Source organism: Papaver somniferum, chromosome 2 (genome assembly GCF_003573695.1).
Source record: "Papaver somniferum cultivar HN1 chromosome 2, ASM357369v1, whole genome shotgun sequence".
Lineage (NCBI taxonomy): Eukaryota > Viridiplantae > Streptophyta > Magnoliopsida > Ranunculales > Papaveraceae > Papaver > Papaver somniferum.
This window is the reverse complement of record NC_039359.1, coordinates 28585715-28605013: the sequence shown is the minus strand read 5'-3', so window position 1 is coordinate 28605013 and position 19299 is coordinate 28585715. Positions and strand designations below refer to the sequence as shown.

At 38.1% G+C, this 19299-nt stretch overlaps 1 protein-coding gene across 6 annotated transcripts; it reads right to left on the bottom strand.

Annotated features, from left to right (window-relative positions):
* Positions 1-7717: 7717 nt before the first annotated feature.
* Positions 7718-11257, bottom strand: LOC113353085 (axial regulator YABBY 5-like). 6 transcript variants are annotated; one of them, XM_026596795.1, is made up of 8 exons: positions 10805-11257; positions 9986-10105; positions 9229-9289; positions 9040-9088; positions 8831-8939; positions 8622-8696; positions 8123-8217; positions 7718-8008 (listed from the first exon to the last, which is right to left on the bottom strand). In XM_026596795.1, exons 1-7 carry the CDS (start codon positions 10889-10891, stop codon positions 8164-8166), a joined length of 555 nt encoding a protein of 184 aa, XP_026452580.1. In that variant the 5' UTR covers positions 10892-11257; the 3' UTR covers positions 7718-8008; positions 8123-8163. The 6 variants fall into 6 exon arrangements, with proteins under 6 accessions (XP_026452580.1, XP_026452578.1, XP_026452576.1 ...); XM_026596793.1 differs by having other exon boundaries at positions 9229-9325; positions 10805-11254; XM_026596791.1 differs by having other exon boundaries at positions 9229-9352; positions 10805-11253.
* Positions 11258-19299: the final 8042 nt, after the last annotated feature.

Genomic DNA, 19299 nt, shown 5'->3' with positions numbered 1-19299 from the left:
TACGATTTGGGCACCAATTTGCAAAACGACCAAAACCTTTACACTTGAAGCAATGTGGCATATCCTCGTCATTAGTTTCACCAATATCCTTGTTTTTAGAAGGAACACGATTATGAGGTTTAACTGATGACCTAGGTTTATCTCTGAAGAACCGTTTACTTCTCTTCAAAAGAAGATCCCTAAAATGTCTTGTGATCAAAGAGTACGACTTGTCAAGATCTTCATCTGATGAATCAGCCTCAGAAAAATCATCTTCAGAGATGCAAACACTTTTACTTTTGTCAAGTAATTTAGTGTTCTTTTGTGTTTTGAAAGCAACATCCTTTCCGTATTTGGATGTATGCTCATGATCAAAGATCTTTAACTTCCCAACCAGAGTATTTCTGGAAAGAGTTTCAAGGTTATTTCCCTCAACGATGGCATGCTTCTTAGAATCGTATCTGGATGACAATGATCTGAGATTTTTCATCACAATGTCCTTTTCAGAATAGTCTTACCCAATGCAAAAGATGCACCAACAATTTCAGACACTTTGTGATTAAACTCATCAAATGAATCTTCATCTTCCATAAGAAGGTTTTCCCAATCAGAATTTAGGTTTTGAAGCCTAGCTTCCTTTTCACATGTATTCCCTTCAAATACGGTTTCTAAGATGTCCCAAGCATCTTTAGACTTTGTGCAAGTAGTCACATGATGCTGGAGCTCTGGGGTAATGGCATAGATGATAGCATTTAATCCGTCAGAATTTTGCTTTGCTGCAAGAATCTCGGCAGCATCATATTTACCAATATCCTTTGGAACTGTTACATCACCTTTTGTAACTTCCGGAGGATTCTATCCATTAACCACATTAACCCATGATTGAAAATCATGCGCTTGAAGAAAAGCAAGCATAACAATTTTCCACTATAAGTAATTTGAGCCATCGAAGATTGGTTGTACATTTATAGAGATAACACTTCTGTCCATATTCAGATCGCCACAAATACAGACTTATGAGGTCTTAAACGTGTTTGCCTGCTCTGATACCAATTGAAAAAGCCGGGGTCTAACAACCATTTCGATCGAAAATATGAATATACAAACTCCAATATACTTTCAAGAGAATCAACTAGACAGTTAGAATCAATCTAGATAAAAGTATATCAAAGAGTTTATATCTCAATTTCTCAATTCAATCTGCAATCAGCAAATAGGAATTTGTGAGCCCGATTGAATAAGATAAATAACTTGAACGGTACCAAAGACCAATGTTCAAGTGTCAACAATTTATATCAACAACCAAAGGTTGGATTTTCATTGATTGATCTTAACGCAAAACCTGTGATATTTCTATTGTATAACAAAATATAATGATGAAAAGATTGCATTCCTTATTATATAAGTGTATTTATTCATGAATAACCGATTTTAGACCTTAACCCACTCAGGTATGCCAAACAGTGTAGACGGGGAAAAACGAGTCGCTGGTTTTTTAGGGAAGTGAAGAGACGAGCGTGTTGTCAAGACTCCTCAACCGAGCAAACTGCTTAACGTCACACAACTGCACTGCAAAGGGAGTGCTTAGATTCGAGATATCAATCTGTAGGACTCCGGCCTAAACAAAGTCAATGGTCGTTCCAGAGTCAATTTGGTCGCAAAGAGGAAGATGGGTTGATCTGTAGGAGGGAAGCTGAGAATTGTGTGGGATCAGTGATGTTCAAGGATTGTGGATGTGTTGAAGGTTTCTGCAATTTTTGGTGAACTGATGAGTTCGAGTAATGATAGATTGATGAATTATTGAGAGTAGTTGCTCGAGAAATTTTGTGTAGACAATGCTGATAGCTGGTGATCATTCGTTGTCAGTTCCCCTCAATCATGGATTCAGAGACTTATTATATTGTCAGAGTTGTGAACACCTTGATCCCTCTAAGTGTGACGGTTTCTTGAGTGAAAGAGTGGGAAAGTGGGAGATCATGGTACAACCAGTTCCAGGTCGTGCGGAGACTGGGTTGATCATTTACCCCTACTTTGCTAAACTCTACTCCCCAACCGTTGACACGACTTACTCACATTTCTCGTTGTGGATGAATCCACGTGTTGTAGGCCGCCATACCAAAATCCTAGTTGTTATCCCTCAATTTGACGTGATTGATGTCTCACAGAATCGTGGAGTCTGAGTGACAGACGTGTATTGATTAGTCAGTTGTTGACTGATTAGACAGTGAGTCTAGGTTTTCTTGAATCGAGCATAAGTGGTGAATGCTCAGCGATTCATGGATCGAACATGCAATTCTCTGAAATGGTGTCAGTATTGTAGATTCAGTGATGGATTACTGACCAGCGAGAGCAAGTATCGCTCGATTCGACGAATTACTGAAAATTGAGAATTTGATGAGCAACTGAGCAAGTATTGCTCAACTCAACAAAATACTGAATGTTGATAATTGATCGTGCAATCGAGCAAGTATGGTCAATTCGAAAAATTACTGATAATTCACTAAATATTGATAGCTGGATCAGTATTTGAGAAATTGAGCAAGTATGCTCAATTCACGAAATATTTATTGGTGACATGACCCAATAAAATATTAAAATATTGTTAGATTACCAAATATTATATGATTAATTCAGACGTTGGTTGCTGAATCAATATAAATTCATTAGTTCTTGAATCTTGCTCAGAATAATGATTCGTAGAACATTTTATTCGAAACCCTAATTTCAGATCATAGTTGATGGGTCGCTGAAAATAGGTCATGAGTGATATAAGGACCGACCACATGGGATGATGGGCATCCGTGTGGTGCCCAGTGCTTGAATGAGCATTCACCACAGTTCTCAGTTTGAGGATTGGTGAAAGAATGATGATTAAATGTTGGTTTCATCATTACTGAATATTGTTGGGTTCAACATTAGGTGATAAAACCTAGGTATGAAGGATGGGGGACTACCAAGAGATCATGGGACCGGCTCTTGGTGGTCACGAGACCATTTTTGTCCGTTTGAGAAATCCCCAGGTTGGTTGGAGAGAGTTTGGGCCCAATATGAGCAATTGAGCAAATTAGGTCAGAATTATGAAAACGTGTGGGACCGTCTTTGTGCAATCCCTAAGGATGACTCTGTCAGTCATGAAGGCATGCAAGCTTTTCCTGGTGTCCGTGTCTCCGTACTGAGAGTTTCAGTATTTTCTGATGTGCGTTCGAGCAACATTGTGAATTTTTAGAAGAGTTTCATATTGACTGAAATTCTTGATTTTTTTCAGAATGGCATGTATGCTCAATTGATCAATATTTTGTAAATATTAAAATAAATGCATTTTAACATTTAAAATTTCCGTGGGAGGCTAGCCGGTCGTGTGACCATGTTGGCTTTTGGTTTTTCATGATTCGAGCAAAATTTGAGAAGTTATGACGAAATCATGATTTTTGCTCAAACCAAGGAGTTTCATGAATTGAGGAAAATAATAATTATAAAACTAGGGATTGCAAGGTGTGGGACCGGCCATGGCTAAGGCATGGCCGGTCGGCTATGTTGCTCTGTCCGCACACCTTTCTCTATTTTATAATATTATTTTTCATGAATCCGTGAAGTTATGGAGAATCCATGAGTTTTGTTGAGACAGAGGAGTTTCATGAGATTAGGAATAATATAAAAAGATAGGGATTGTGAGGTGTGGGACCGGATAAGGCTCGGGCATGGCTGGCCGGTTAGGTTGCCCGGTCCCGCATACCTTTCCCTATTTTATAATAATATTTTCATGAATCCATAAAGTTATGGGGAATTCATGAGTTTTGCACAAACAAGGAAAGTTGCTAAATTGAAGGAGTTTTTCATGAGTTCATGAAAATAACAAAATAGGGCAAAATAATGGAAGAGGCATGGGACCTGCCACGGCTAGGGCATGGTGGGCCCGGCCCCCTGGTCGCCTCTTTTATTTTATTATTATTTGTTGTTTTCTCATGTTTTGCGTAGGATTCCTCATCTGTCCGTATTTTTGGATGCTCGTTTGTGCATCCGAGTGCTCAGTCGTGCATCACTGTCGAGTACACTTGCACCATTTTTTGGGGGTATTACTCAGTGGTGGTACAGATACCCGGCTGTTGAGTATTTATTACTGATTTATGAAATTCGGTGGAGAATGATTCATAAAACTGAGCAATAAAGTGAGCAGTCATTTATTATCAGTCCATAGAATTAGCTGTGGATTTGACCATGGATTCAGAATAATAAAATGATAATCTTATTATCATCTCATGGAATCGTAGATTTACCATGAAATCGGAGTAATAAGATAGGTGGTGATATTACCATTTCATGAGATCAGCCGTGGATTCGACCATGGAATCGGAGTAATATCTATTACCATTTCATGAGATCAGCCGTGGATTCGATCATGAAATCCGAGTAATACATTTATCTATTACCATTCCATAGAACCAGTCGTGAGTTTGACCATGGAATAAGAGCAATAAGATAAAATATATTATCTTTTAGGAATTCAGTGGTGAATATGACGTAGAATTTAATCTCTTGCGTATAGTCAGTGAATCAGCGAGTGTTGCCAATGTCCCGAAGACGTTTTTACCTCTCAACATTTCATTTATGGAGGACCGCCTAAGTCTATACACGGACACTCTACATAGTCAGGGAACAATGAATGTCACCGGCCTCCTGAAGGCGTTATTTCTCTCAATATTACGGAAAACCGCCCAATCGTTCTTCTATGTAGAGGTGAATTCCTCTATGTAGTCAGGGAACAGTGAGGGTCACCGACATCCTGAAGGCGTTAAGCTCTCAATCTTACGGAGAACCGCCCAATTACGTTATTCTACATAGAGGATATGATGCAATGCCCGGTGTCGAACGCTCCGGAGAGGCCTTTCGAGCGACATATGCATCATACTTCGTAAAACACGAATCGTCACATGGATCCCTGAAGCCGTGTCAGAAACATGCAGTATCATGATTTTACGGTTTTGACCTTTGTTGAAAATCCACCATCAACAAACGGGTAGGCATACCTAAGTTTTCAGATTTTGTCTTGTTTGCCAGTATGCAAACGGGTACGCATACTGTCGTCCATGACCGAACTCAGTTGAAATCAGTGCGCATACGGTATGCATACTATAGTTCCGGACTTCAACTGTTGAATCAGTACGCGTACGAGTATACATACTAAATTCAGGACTTGGAATTCACTTGCAACAGTTAGCATACAAGTGTGCATACTGTGCTATATCCAATCAATGGTTAATTGTTCTAAACTCCAATTTCAATCATTGAAACATTCTTAGAAGACGGGAATAGCTGTCTCACACAAACTATTAGCTTTGAAGCAATTTTCAAATGATCAATACGAAACATTCCGAGTCTACATCAAATGACTGTCACACACAAATCATGTAAAATGTTACCAGGCGATTTTAACATGATCATCTTTTGACTTTCGAAAAGAATAAAAGATGAAGTTGGTTAAAGCGAAAGCTTACCAACACATATTTCGAGAAATGTATAAGCGAGTTAAACTCAGCTCGAAATATCAAATGTGTATAATGTAAAGTCTATATAGCTACACAACTTTTGTCTCAATAGCAGATAAAATAAAAATAGACTTCTGATAGTGATAGATGAGTTCAAGTCTCCACATACCTTTTGTTGATGAAGCTCCACAAGATCCCCTTAGTAGTTCTTCGTCTTCAATCGATGAACGTCGTGAAGTTTAAATCTCAAATACCTACACATTGTATTCTAAGAGACATAGCTATAAGTAGACTAGAAATCAAGACTTATATTTTTTGACAACTAAACTTGACAAACAAGCTTGAGATAGCAACGCTTGCGAGTTCGACCGATCAGTGCTCTAACATGGGCCTGTACACTTTATTTGAGGCCTATGACTAAAAGACAAAAAGGGATATTTTGAAGTAAAATAAAAAAATCTCTTATCCAACTATTTAGTTAATGAATAATTAATTCACCCCTGATTAATTAGTGTTAATTTAGCTGATTATCGTGTTAGATGTGAAATTAATTTGTGTTAATGAATCATCAAAACATGAAAAAAATTTAAAAATTATAAGAACACCAACCTAGAATCCGTTTATGTTGGCATCGGTATCAACCGATTATAACTTCAAAAACATACATAAATTTTTTGAAATTTGCTTTTACCAAGAATCGTTTTATATGGACATGAAAATCAACCGATTATCCAGAATCGGTTTATACGGACATGAACATAAACCGATTAGGTGTTGTTAAACATCAAATGAAACTAAAATTCATTCGACCATATATACTATAGGGTTAAGAATGAGTATGATTTCATACTCATTTTCAGATCGTTTGAGAAGTCGTACTCGTTTTCAAATTGGGTGTAAAATCACTACGCATTTTCAATTCGGGTGTAAAACTATTTTCCTTTAAGAGTATAAAATTTGTACTCGATCTGAAATCGAGTATGATTTCGTACTCACAGAGTATTAACTGCAAAAAAATGGGCTAACCAGAATGGATCTTTTTATGAAATACATAATCGTTTTATGTAGACTTTTACATAATCTGATTCTAGCAAATAAAAAAACATACAAAAAAATTGGTATTTCTTCCATACCGGAAGCGGGGATATGGGAATGAACATCAACCGATTTTGGTTAAATGTTCTTCAACCAGAAAACACATACAGAACAATCGGCTGACGTGGTCATGAACATAAACCGATTATCATAGGAATCGGTACATATGGACATGGACGTCAACCGATTATGGTCAAACACATAAGCCAAGATTGTTTATATTTTTTTAATTTTGAATGTATAAATCAATCACAAGTATAATCAAGAATAATGGGTTGCAATCGAAGATGTTTAGATCGACTACTTTTTAAAAAAATTGATGATGAAATTTCCTTAAAATCGATCAATGTCGTTAGAATCGATTGATGAAGTTAGATTTTTATTTTAGTTTTTGAGGGAAATGATTTAAGTAGGTTTTAGCTCTGAATATGTTTGGATTTTAGAAGAACATGCTTAGGATTGAGTGTTAACAGTGAGGATAACTTGGTAAATTTACCTAGTTTAGATACCTCTTATCCTTTTCTCTAGGTTGGGTGAGGAAATCGATAGGCCCCAAATAATCCACCTAGGCTCAAAACTAGCCAGGTTTCTTTTAATCTACTAACATTTCTTCTTAAATTAGAATTTCCAACTTTTTGTAAACAACTGTATTTAGAATAGTCAATGTAAAGAAGTCCTAACTCCTACGTAATGATTTCGAGGGTTGTGTTGTGTTGTGTTGGCTGCTGGTACTTTAGAAAGTCGGGTGATTAGTTTCAGAAGCAACTGCATTCTACCACCTTAGCTTTCCATCAGCCTGGTTTAAATCTGGTTTAGCATGTAGGAGTAGGATGACTTTGTGTCTTTGTGATGCTTCCTCTCATTTTGAAATTAGCTTTTCCTAGCATGTAGGAGTAGGGTTTATATTTTAACTGATTTTTTCCCAAAAAAAAAAAAAAAACCTCATTTGGCAACCCAAATCCAAAAATAAATAAATTATCTTTGAAGTAGTTACCAGTGTATGTCGTCTCCACCATGGTATACTGTACTCCTTCCCTTTGAAGGGGATGGAGTGTTCATATCCTTTGGTCTTATAAATATTACTCGGTGATAAATTAATATATAGCTAACTTCAGGACTACTGAGACATAAAATTACTAACCGTAATGATTTTGGTTATATAAATCAAGAGTGCTGCCCAGGTTCAGTGGGATAAGGTGAAGATCAATTAAGAGGAAGAATGAGTACTTATCGTCTTAATATTTTTCAATAATTAGATCCAGTCACATTTACTATTATATAAAAATGAGGAGCTAATTAGACTAATAACTACTCGTGACGAAAACCATTAATACTTTGAAATCGCTGAAATACTTTCATCTCAAGTACGCTAATCAGATGATCCCTTGGTAATCTGGCTCTGATCACCATTCATTTGGTAATCTGGCCCTTTTCATTAGAAAATCAGATCCCTGCAGACAATAATAAGTTCATCAATAGTGTTACAACTTGCAACTAACATGTGTAGAAAAAAGATTAGCTAGGTAATTAAGCTCCATTATATAATAAACGGTACGACCCATCACCTATTAATTATCGCGAACATGTTATGTATATATATACGCATTTAGTTCTTGCCAAGAATAGTACATGACTTGTATGCAGCGAACATTTTGCAGCTCTGTGGTTCAAGTACAAAAAAGAGAAGTAAAAATGTCTTCCAAACCAGTCCGAATAGGAGGATCTTGTGTCACTTGGATTAACCTATTCGAAAATCGCTTAGTATATATAACTAACCAAATCAAAGCATGCACATGGGGATATTAGCATGATTCTGTGTTCTCTCGCACTAGAGTTCATGCATAATACCATTATAAGCATGCACTTATAAACATCATATTTCACATCTATTTATATGCATATCTATGATATCACTTAATGGTGCATGCTCATTACGCATTCATATGTAGTACATGAATTCTGTTTATACATACTAGTGTACACTATTTTTTTAGAACTAGAGATGCTTTTATGAAATGATGATAAGTGATAAGCGATCTGAGTAAAGACATTTTATATATGTACCTCTTCACGGAGCTTAGCTTGATTATTCTTGCTCTCCAACTTCAACCCGTAATGAGCATGGGGAAAATGTGCCCACTACCAAATAAACAATGTATATTACAAAATCATCAGCAAAAAAGTTGAGTTTCAAATGCATAATCAAGCAAAATAATTGATCCATTGGTTCTACTGTGTTTCCTCCTTTACTTGTCAAAAAAAAATTTACTCACGTTTTTGGCTGCAGTACTGAATGCTTTTCTGTGGTTGATATCTGGATTATTGGCCTTAATCCTTTGTATTTCCTCCCTAAAAGAAACAAGAGGAAATGGATGGCAACAACTGAAGGGGTTAGTAATATCATTACTTAGATTGCTTAGGTAAATTAGTATTGAACAGACTAATCACAAACTAATAGAAATGGTAAAGTTACAATACTTACTTTATGAACTGATTATATGCTGATGGAACCCTGTGTTTCTTCTCAGGAGCTGTGCAAAAAGAAGAGACAGAAGTCCACCAATGTGGAAAACAATGAAGTACCCAAATTTAATGTAATGCTATTGGATTTGTCCAAACAATGTAGAATCACGTACAGATATATATATAGCGAATAAAGAGAACAACTTACGCTGATTAACAATCCGTTTTTCAGTTTTAGCAGCAGTAGTTACTTGCATTACTTGAATATCCTGGTTATGTTTTGAAGAGGATGGAAAATCAATCCTCTGAAAATGATCACCATTGTTAGGTGTCTGTGAAATTATTAAACAAAGAATTCATTCATCACAAGATCTAAAAGAAATGCAAATGCATGAAGAACTAGGGCATCTCGTGTAAGACTTCAGAGAGAGAGAGAGTAAACAGTTCTAAACACCAGTCCCTATCCCATTTGAGAAAGAGAATTGACTGAAGTGACTAAATCAGTTAGAACTACAGATCAATCAATCTCTCTCTAGATGAAAAGCAATAATTCTTTTTAGGGTTTTATTTTGAGTCAAAGTATTGAAAGAATACAACCTCTGAATGATATAGTAAACAAGGAAGAAGATCCAAAGAAAATCACATCAATATAATAGTTCAAGCTAATAGCTAACTTTATGCGTCCATCAAATCAAACTCAATCAAAAGAAACAGCAAACTATTAAAACACTGCTAATTAGTACAGTGAACTAGGGGTCTTATGGCGGCAGCTAGAGATTTGTACAGTTTTCAGAACATGTATATTAAAATCATTAAATGAAAAAAAATTGCTTCGAAAAACACAATAAATTGTTTCTTTCTCAAGCGAATCATGAGGTGTAATGAAAACTAAGAAGAACCCTAAATTTCAGCTGATGATAGATCGCCCTCAAATGAGAAAACAAATAAATTAAGTTGTTTTTCACCTGCAGATCTTGTAGCGATAGTGACTGTAAAACAGCTCCCATGTTTACAGACCACAAATTTGCGCAATGCCCACATCTGACGGTCACCGTTTCGAACAAACTACTGCATGGAACACTCACCTGTGCAAACAAGAGAAAAAATCAACAACAAGAAGAAAAAAAAATCAAATAGTTAGGTCCAAATTATGAATGGTATGGTTTTCTTGTCAATTTTTTTTTTTTTGAAGTTGGTAAGTTTAAGGAAAGGAAAGAAGGTAACATATGTGTTTAAAGTGAAGAATAACAAAAATAAGATGATGATTTTCAGAAAGGAAGAAATCTATGGATATAATAAATGTTAAAACGAGACATGTTTCTTTAAATTTTGTTTTGAAAGGTAAACTACACGCAAAATTAAAGGGCAGTCTTCTTTCCCCTTTCCCTATCTGTAAAAGTTAACCCTAATAACCTCAGAAAATGCACTGCTACTGGATAAAAGGGTACTGATCAATGAATGAATGACTTTTGTTACTTTGGCAACAATTTAAAGGAAAACTATAACACCAAGTAAGGATAGAGACTTGACTGTCTGTGTTAACATAAAATGTAATAATATATATACAAGAAACCCCAATTAATATTTTAAAAATAAAAGAAAAAGGTTATGTGATACAAGATTTTGTAAATCAGAAGATCGGAAAAAAGTAAAGAAAAAGAAGCGTGATCAGAAAATCTGGATCTAATTGCGATTATAAAAGAACACATACGAATATATATGTATAAAGAGAGACGAGTTGATATAAGCAAAAAAGTGAATACTAGACATATTCATATATATACCGCAAGAATGATGTTGCAGAAGTTACAGGGGATATAGCAAATTTGCTCATTCACAAAACTCATAGTCGAAGAGATAGAAGACATCATTGAGACTTGAGAGAAGAAGAGAATGAAAGTAAAAGAAAATTCGTATTTTTAAACACAACACTTTCAAGAGATTATATAGAGAAGCGTGGAAGAAGATGATGAGTTTACAATATCTGTGAATGAGAAATTAATTAATTATTGATAAAAACATCTCTGACATAACTGTTTAACTTTAATAAATGGTTGGAATGTGGAAGAGGTGGAAGAGAACGGAAATGTTTTGATGGATCGGTAGAGTAGCAAACATTGATGAATACCTTATTAATAATAGGTGGTGGGTACTTGTTGTTTGATGATAAAATTAGAAATGTTTGAAATCAAAGAGTTTATAAATTCAGTATTGAGGTTGACTTTTCATATGTATAGCTAGCTGTTCTTATATGGGCGATCAGGTAGGGAACAGCCATGAAAGAAAAATAAAATAGACAGAGTTTGAGGTAAAGAACAGCGGGTTCAGAATGTATGATAGGGTTTGGCAGTCGATTGGTAGGGCAAGTGAGAGAGAAAAGAAAAATGATAAATTTACCTTTGGTGAAAATTGAAATATTCTACTAAGTAGGGTTTACAGGAAGGGACAACAGACAGACTACTAGGTCTAGGTGTGTTGGTGTTCGGATCGGAGTGTGCAATTGCAGATGCATGCGATTACCTGCTAGAAGCTAGCTGTTCAGCGCCAACGAACATCGCTACCGTTTCTAGCTACAGCGGACTAGGAGGGCGAAACTTTTTAAATAAAAACAACTGTTCCTCAAATCTGTGCTTACTTTAAGTTCTTGACTAGCTAAGGCACTATTTCAAGAGTTTGTTAATTTCCACCAACAAACTGCCAACAAGCATATATGAAAGAGATACTAGAAGCATATAGGAGACACGGGCCGCGAACAAATTTTTTGTATATAACAGAAGGGTTGAAATTACATAGTTTTACATCCACCGTTAATTTTGGATATAAAACTATCTAATTTCAACCCTAATATATAGGAGCTAAGTCAGATTCTGGGAAGACTGTTGGTTGTTCGACAAAGATATAAAATCAGAATTCCTAATATATACAATAAAGTTCGATCAAAGGTAAATTTATTGGTGATGTAAGTAACGGGTCTTCTATTTCTTCTAATTGGAATTTGGAAGTTCCAAACAGACTTGATTCCATTTCTAGAATCCAGGTGTTTGAGGGTGAAAACGGTTTCTGCTGGTTTTGGTAAATTCGTGTGTGTGGATGAGAAACGAGTCTAAACCCTAAACAATGAACTGCACGGGAGTACTTTTGATTCGAGAGATCAATATGTACAATCCTGGCCTAGATCAAGAAATGGCCGTTCCAGGCTTGCTTCGGTCACAAAGTGAAGGAGAAGAGTTGGTCTTAGGGAGGGAAGCGAAGAAAGTGTTGAGGCCAGAATCATTGATCCTGAAGGTGTGGTTGTGTATGACTTGTATCAGAAAGTAGAACTGGATAGCAGAACGGAAAGCTACCAGGTGATTTCTGGATACTATGATGTTCTCCGACCGAAACTTGTTCTCTGGTGGAAAATAGGTGAAACCTATTTATACAAGTCGTAATAAAACGTACTCTAGCCTCGTAGGAAGTGGAAAACGATTGACTGGTGGAAGAGTGGAGTAACGTGTAACGTCAGGAATTATGCTTCCATAATGAAGGATCCGTTTACACCATTACTTCTTGCCATTACTAACCGCCCCACTTAATGACACTTTCTTGTAACATGCATATTGCACGCCGCATGTTGTAAACTGCCAGACCAATACCCTGATGAGTATCCCCCAGTTTGTGACATGTTTGATGTCTCGAGTATTTCCGTGAAAAACATGTAGCACTTCGCTACGTGTGGCAAGTTAAAATCAAGAGGCTTGCCGTAGGAAAATAAAATGTGATGCTATTAGGCTCGTCTTGGCTGGTCGCCTAAAACTTGCCACAAGTTTGTTAGTTCGGTGGCAAACTTCGATGGCTGAGATCACATCTCACGATGAAGGGTAGCCGTTGATTATGGCTACCTTGTGTTGGCGCATGATAATGGAACAATGGCGTTTTGGTGTATGCTAGCGGCAGTGCAGCATGGCGTTTTGGTGTATGCCAGCTTGGTGGCGAACTTGGATGGCCGAGATTGCATCTCATGAGGAAGGGTAGTCGTTGATAATGGCTATCTTCTGTTGGCGTCTGATAGCGGCACAATAGTGCCTTTAGTGCATGCCAGCGACATTGCGGCATGGATGGCATAGTTCGTGCATGCCGGTGGCACGGTGGAATGGTTGTCATAGTTTGTGCATGCCAGCGACACGATGGTGCAAGTGGTGCCTAGCCTAGCCATGACCACTAGACTTAGGTGGCTGGTCGCCTAAAAGTTGCCACAAGTCTGTCAGTTCGGTGGCAAACTTGGATGGCTGAGATTGCATCTCATGAGTAAGGGTAGCCGTTGATTATGGCTACCTTCCGTTGGCGCCTGATAGTGGCACAATGTCGCCTTTAATGCATGCCAGCGGCATTGCGGCATGGCTGGCATAGTTTGTGCATGCCAGCGGCACGATGGTGCAAGTGGCGCCTGGCGTATCCATGGTCACTGAAATTTTGGCACGTTGGTGTTAGACTCAAACGTGGTGTGGCAACATCAGTTTCAATAGCCACATTAATCCCCATGTTCTGTGGAACATTGTTTGGCTCAACTTTGCCTAATTTAGGGTTTGGCATGTCGAAACCCTAATTAGCATGTATGGCATGTTGCGGGCCAGAGGTGTCATAGTTTTGTGCCACGATTAGAAATTAAGGTTTCTTCCACCGCCACTAGATCATGTCCGCGCCTAGGGTTTAGGCTAGACAAATTGAAGTCCGTTGTGAAGCTGGTCACGCGCGGAGGGTGGGTTGGAAAGTTTTGACATGATGTCACGGTAAGTGACGCGTTTGGCATGTGCGCCTGACATGCTTGTTTTGGCATGTTTGGCATGTCGTTAGCATGTTGGCACGGTTTTGGAAAGCCAACTTAGTATGGTGACCTCATGAAACAATTTCCACCTCTTTTAAGGCTGTGGCAGGTTTAGAGCAACCTGATTGGTTAATGAAAGTAGGGGGCCGGCCAAGCACGGGCGCGGCTACCTTTTTGGTGCGCGTGGCAGGTTTAATGCGACCTGATTGGTCGATAAAAGAATAAGGGTCGGATGAGTAGCATGGGGCGTGGTCAAGCGGCGCTGGCTAGCCTATGGCGTGGCCACGCTCCCTTTTATTGCTGCTCCTACCCCGCGGCTCCATTATTCTTTGTATTCTGATTTTGGGTAGGACCCTGCTCCTACTAATCCACAGCGGATTAATTGCTTAGTTGTTTAAGCATAGTATCGACCGACGGGGTCTAATATACTGCACAGGGCACAAAAACCCTAACTTTGTAAATTAGTCAGGTTCATGAGTTTTGTGAGTTATCACAACATTGATTGAATTCTATGTGCTGGTGATAAACGCATTTATGTGTCTGATTTGTCCTCAATGTTCCGTATTGTGAGTACTCGATTTTGTACTTATTATGATTTTTTGTGTATTTTTTGGAAATAAATATTGTTGGAAAAATCGGCTCGAAAAATTACTCGGAGCACCCCCAGATGACAACTACTAAACGGACTCTCAGTTTGGATAAGGGAAACCTACTTACTAAGGGGCAATTTCTTCACTATTTGAACCCCAGGACGCCACCCGTTATTCGCACCCCTGGTTTGGTTAGGGGCACACCCTTCTTCATCGTTCAAACATGAAATATGGCGGGAAAGTTGATTATTCACTGCGGAATTTTCTAACTTGATTTCGATCCAGAGTTGGGAGAGGCTACAGAGCTGAAGAGGAGAAGTTGCAGAAACTTCTCTGCTGCTGCAGAGAGGTAAAAGACGAAGAACACAGACGACGCTACGTGTCTGCCGTTTTATAACTGTCACAGTTTCAAGGCTTAATGACAGTTTTTCTACGACAGTTTCCTAATATAATTTCTATAACAGATGCTTTGCAAATTGTAACGGTGAGTTTGTAACGCCTGTTAGGCGTTGCAAATTCCTGATTTATGTTATTATTCTCCTTTTCTTCATTGTAAACACCATTTGAGCTATATAAAAAATATTTTGAGAGTGTCTACATCATGAGTAGCTAAACGCCAACACTGGGACAACGGGGGAAGTCTAATTTCATACATGGGTAAAATTATTTTATTCTCTATATGACTTTTGCACTAATTAAAATAGAATTATGATTTTGATTAATTAGTTATCATTTTATATGATGGGTCATGCTTGCTTAGATGTTTGATGTTCCATGCTTACGATTTATAACTAATATTTTAAGAATCTACTTTGGTAAAATAAGAGTCGATGTTATTTTATTTATTGAGCGATAATTGTTGAGAATAAATAATTGAGCCTTATGATATGAATGCGGTGGAATCCTAGTCCCAGTAACTCTGTTTTTTATTATTTTCATTAAACTTTCAAATTTAATCTTCACAAGTCTTAGAGTTCGAATCCTTATTTACAACAGCGACAATCGAAAATCTCATCAATTTTGGCGCCGCCGACGCGGACTTGTCTTTAGGCTAGAGTTTTTAGATTTTTTTTTTAGGTTTTTATTTGTTCTTCTTTACGTTTTTGGGTTTTTGTCTTTTCCTTACAGATTTTGGAATTTGGAGCGAAAGAAAAATTTGCCAAAGCTTTTGGTGAATACTTAAAGATTTGGAGTAAAAGCAAAGCGAAAGGAGCGAAAGAAAAGAAGAAAAAAATTAATTAAAAAAAAAGAGAGAGAACATTTTATTTTTTTTTTTAGATTTTTTTTAGATTATTTTTTTTTTACTTTTTTTCTTTGGACTGTGGACTTTGGGACTTTATTTTTTAAACCCTACGGAAGGGTAGTTTAAATATAAACTGTTTGCAGAGAAGGACGGCGATTACGATATCGCCTCGGCCCTCGGGTTCGTACATGACATAGGAGTCGTGGCCCGAGTCGACTTCAGCGTTCATCCCCCGTCTGGTACGGGAGGTAAGTTTTCGAAACACTCGCGAATCCCCTGTCAGCGAGTTACTGTATTCCTTCGTTTGCATATATGCTGAGGATTGAAAACTGCTTTTTTCCTAGTAAAGGGAAGGACTGGCCATACAAGATAAGGGTTCGGATTTCATCACCGTTCTTCTTGCCCGCCTTAGGAAAAAAACCAAACGCGAACCTAAGCCTAAAATTTGACTAGAACGAGACCTATAGGGTAACGAGCTTAATAGGAAAGTCATTCGAAAAATATTGGTTACTCTTTTGCATGCTTCAAAGTTCATGATGGTTTCTGTGAGTTGAATACGCCGCCTTGTAACGCCGGTGAGGCCTTGGGTATCAAAGCTCCACGAGCTTCCCTCGTCTCGATTCAACTTACTTAACTCGGATTGATTCCAGAGGGGTTTTTAATTGTAACGAATTCCCTTTCGAAGATAGAAGCTGGTCTAGAAACAATCTAAGTGGAGCCATCATGCTTTTTGTTTGCTAGAAATCTTTAGGTTTGCTTTGGTGGAGTCAGCCTGTTTGTGTTTGCATAGAACTCCCTTCCTTTTAGGATTCTTTTATTTGTTTTTCTAGTGTATGCCCGGTCATTAAAGGGCTTGGAAAAAGAAATCTAGGTCGATTGATTAGTGAAAACCTAGTAGTTCTTCTTGTGAAGCGGGGAGCTCGAAGACTCTTCTTTTGAGAGCCCTGTTTTTGGAAACTTCAGTTTTGAGAATCTGTCTCTTCGTGAGGAAAATACCCCTAGTACTTCAGTTGTGCCAGCGATGGCAACTTTGAAAGATTACATGTTCCCAACTAGGTCCACCCGAGCTTCGTGCATTAAATTGCCAGCCACTACGGCTAATTTCGAGATAAAACCTAGTATTCTTCAGATGATCCCTATATTCTTAGGGAAAGATGATGAGAACCCTTATTTTCATATTAGGGACTTTGAGGAAATTTGTGGGACAATTAGAATAAAAGACCTTACTGATGAAGTCTTGAAACTTAAGATGTTTCCCTTTTCCTTGAGAGATAAAGCCAAGACCTGGCTGAACAACCTACCATCTGAATCCATTGAAACATGGCAGGAACTTATTGCTGCTTTCTATATGAAATTCTACCCTAAGCATAAAACTGCGTCTGTTAGGCAGAAAATTAGTGCTAGTGTGCAACAAGAGGGAGAGTCTCTTTATAGGTTTTTAGAGAGATTCAATGATCTCCTATCCCAGTGTCCTCACCATGGATTTGATAATGAAACTCGTAGAGATTATTTATGATGGTTTAGACTATTCAACCAAAGCCATGGTTGAGTCTATGTGCGCTGGTGAGTTCACTAGTAAAAGTGATGATGATTTTACCTTCTTAGGAGCTTCGCTGAAAAATCCCAACAGTGGGAGTCTTGTGTTGAACCCCCCAAAAGACTCTTGGTCAATAGAAGTAGCACCAATGTGGTAGATACAAGCTTCGGGTCTGATGCTAAGTTTGCTGCTTTGTCTAGAAGGTTAGAAGCTTTGGAATTGAATCATCCTAAACATAGGTCTCTTGTTGAACCTGATGATAGGTTTAGAGCCTCTCAAGTGTCTAGTTGTGGAGTAGAACCCAATAACTCGTTTTGGGAAGGTCAGGTTAGTGAAGAGCAAGCCCATGTGTCTATAACAATGCTAGGTTTGAGAACCGTCAAAGTTTGACCCATACTCAGAGACTTACAACCCTGGTTGGAGAAACCATCCTAATTTTTCTTGGTCTAAGGGTCAGAATCAAGGACAGTCTAGTAATTCTCAGCCTCCCCCAGGTTTTGGTTATGCTAAGAACTCTTCAGGTCAACCCCAGTTTCAGAATGAGAAAAAGATCTCCACCTTAGAAGAAACCCTTACTATGTTAGCAAAGAACCATGAGATGTTATCAAAGAACCACTGTGGTTTTCAAGAAGAAACCAGGCAGAATTTTAAGAATAATTCCCAGTCTCTTGCTAACTTAGAACTTCAAGTCGGCCAAATAGCTAAGTTTCTTAGTGAAAGAGAAGATGGAAGGTTCCCTAGTCAAACTGATCCTAACCCTAAAGGAGAGAAATCGTACAATCATGTGAATTCTATAACAACCCTTAGGAGTGGAAAGAAAGTTGACAATAAGGTTGCCATGCCTGATAGTGAACATGTGTAGTTCACCCTTCTGAGCCAGAAAATGAGGAGACTGATAGAGTCTCCAAAGAGACCAATGAGGGTCCTGCTGAGCCCGGCTTTGTTCCCAGAGCCCCGTTCCCCCAGCTGCTAGTTCCAACTAAGAGGGAGTCCAACTTTAATGATATATTGGAGGTTTTTAAGCAGGTTACTATCAACCTCCCATTGTTAGATGCGATTAAGCAGATTCCCGCTTATGCCAAGTTTCTTAAGGATATGTGTCGCGAAAGCGAAAACTTAGTGTCCAGAAGAAAGCCTTCCTAGCTAGTCATGTGAGTTCTATTATTCAGAATACCACTACTCCTAAGTATAAAGACCCAGGGTCCCCTACTATTTCTTGCACAATAGGTAAATACCGTGTCGAGAAAGCTTTGCTTGACTTAGGAGCCAGTGTGAACTTACTCCATACCATGTGTACCTTAAGCTAGGACTTGGTGAGATGAAACCTACCCAGATGACACTTCAGTTAGCTGATAGGTCCGTTAAAATTCCTCGTGGTGTGATCGAGGACGTTCTTATTGAGGTCGAAAAGTTTATTTATCCAGTGAATTTTGTTATCCTAGATACCCAACCTGTCCCTGACCCAGAGAACAAAATACCAGTGATTTTAGGTCGCCCGTTTTTAGCTACATCCAATGCGATCATTAACTGTCGAAATGGTATTATGAATTTGTCTTTAGGTAATATGACTATTGAGCTGAACATTTTTAATATTAGTAAGCTACCCTCTGAACTAGATGACTTGAGCATAGAAGAGGTGAACATGATAGGAACATTAGTCGAGGAGTCATTACCAAACACTTTGTTAGAATATCCATTAGAGAAATGCCTAGCCCATTTTGGGATTGATTTTGATGATGACGATGTGATTAATGAGGTGAATGCTTTGTTAGATTCAACCCCTTTGATAGAAACTAGTAATGGTTGGAAACCTAAGTTCGAACCTCTACCCGTTTCTAAGTCTACCCTAGTTCCTTCGTTAGAAAAGCCTCATAAGATGGACCTTAAACCATTACCAGATTCCCTGAAGTATGTGTTTTTAGGCCTATCTGAAACTTTACCTGTGATTATAGCATCTGACTTGGATAGTGACCAGGAAAGTAGGCTAGTGACCGTCCTTCAGAATAACAAGGAAGCTTTAGGGTGGACCATAGCAGACATTAAGGGTATAAGTCCTACTGATTGTATGCATCATATCTATTTAGAGAGTGACACCAAACCTTCTA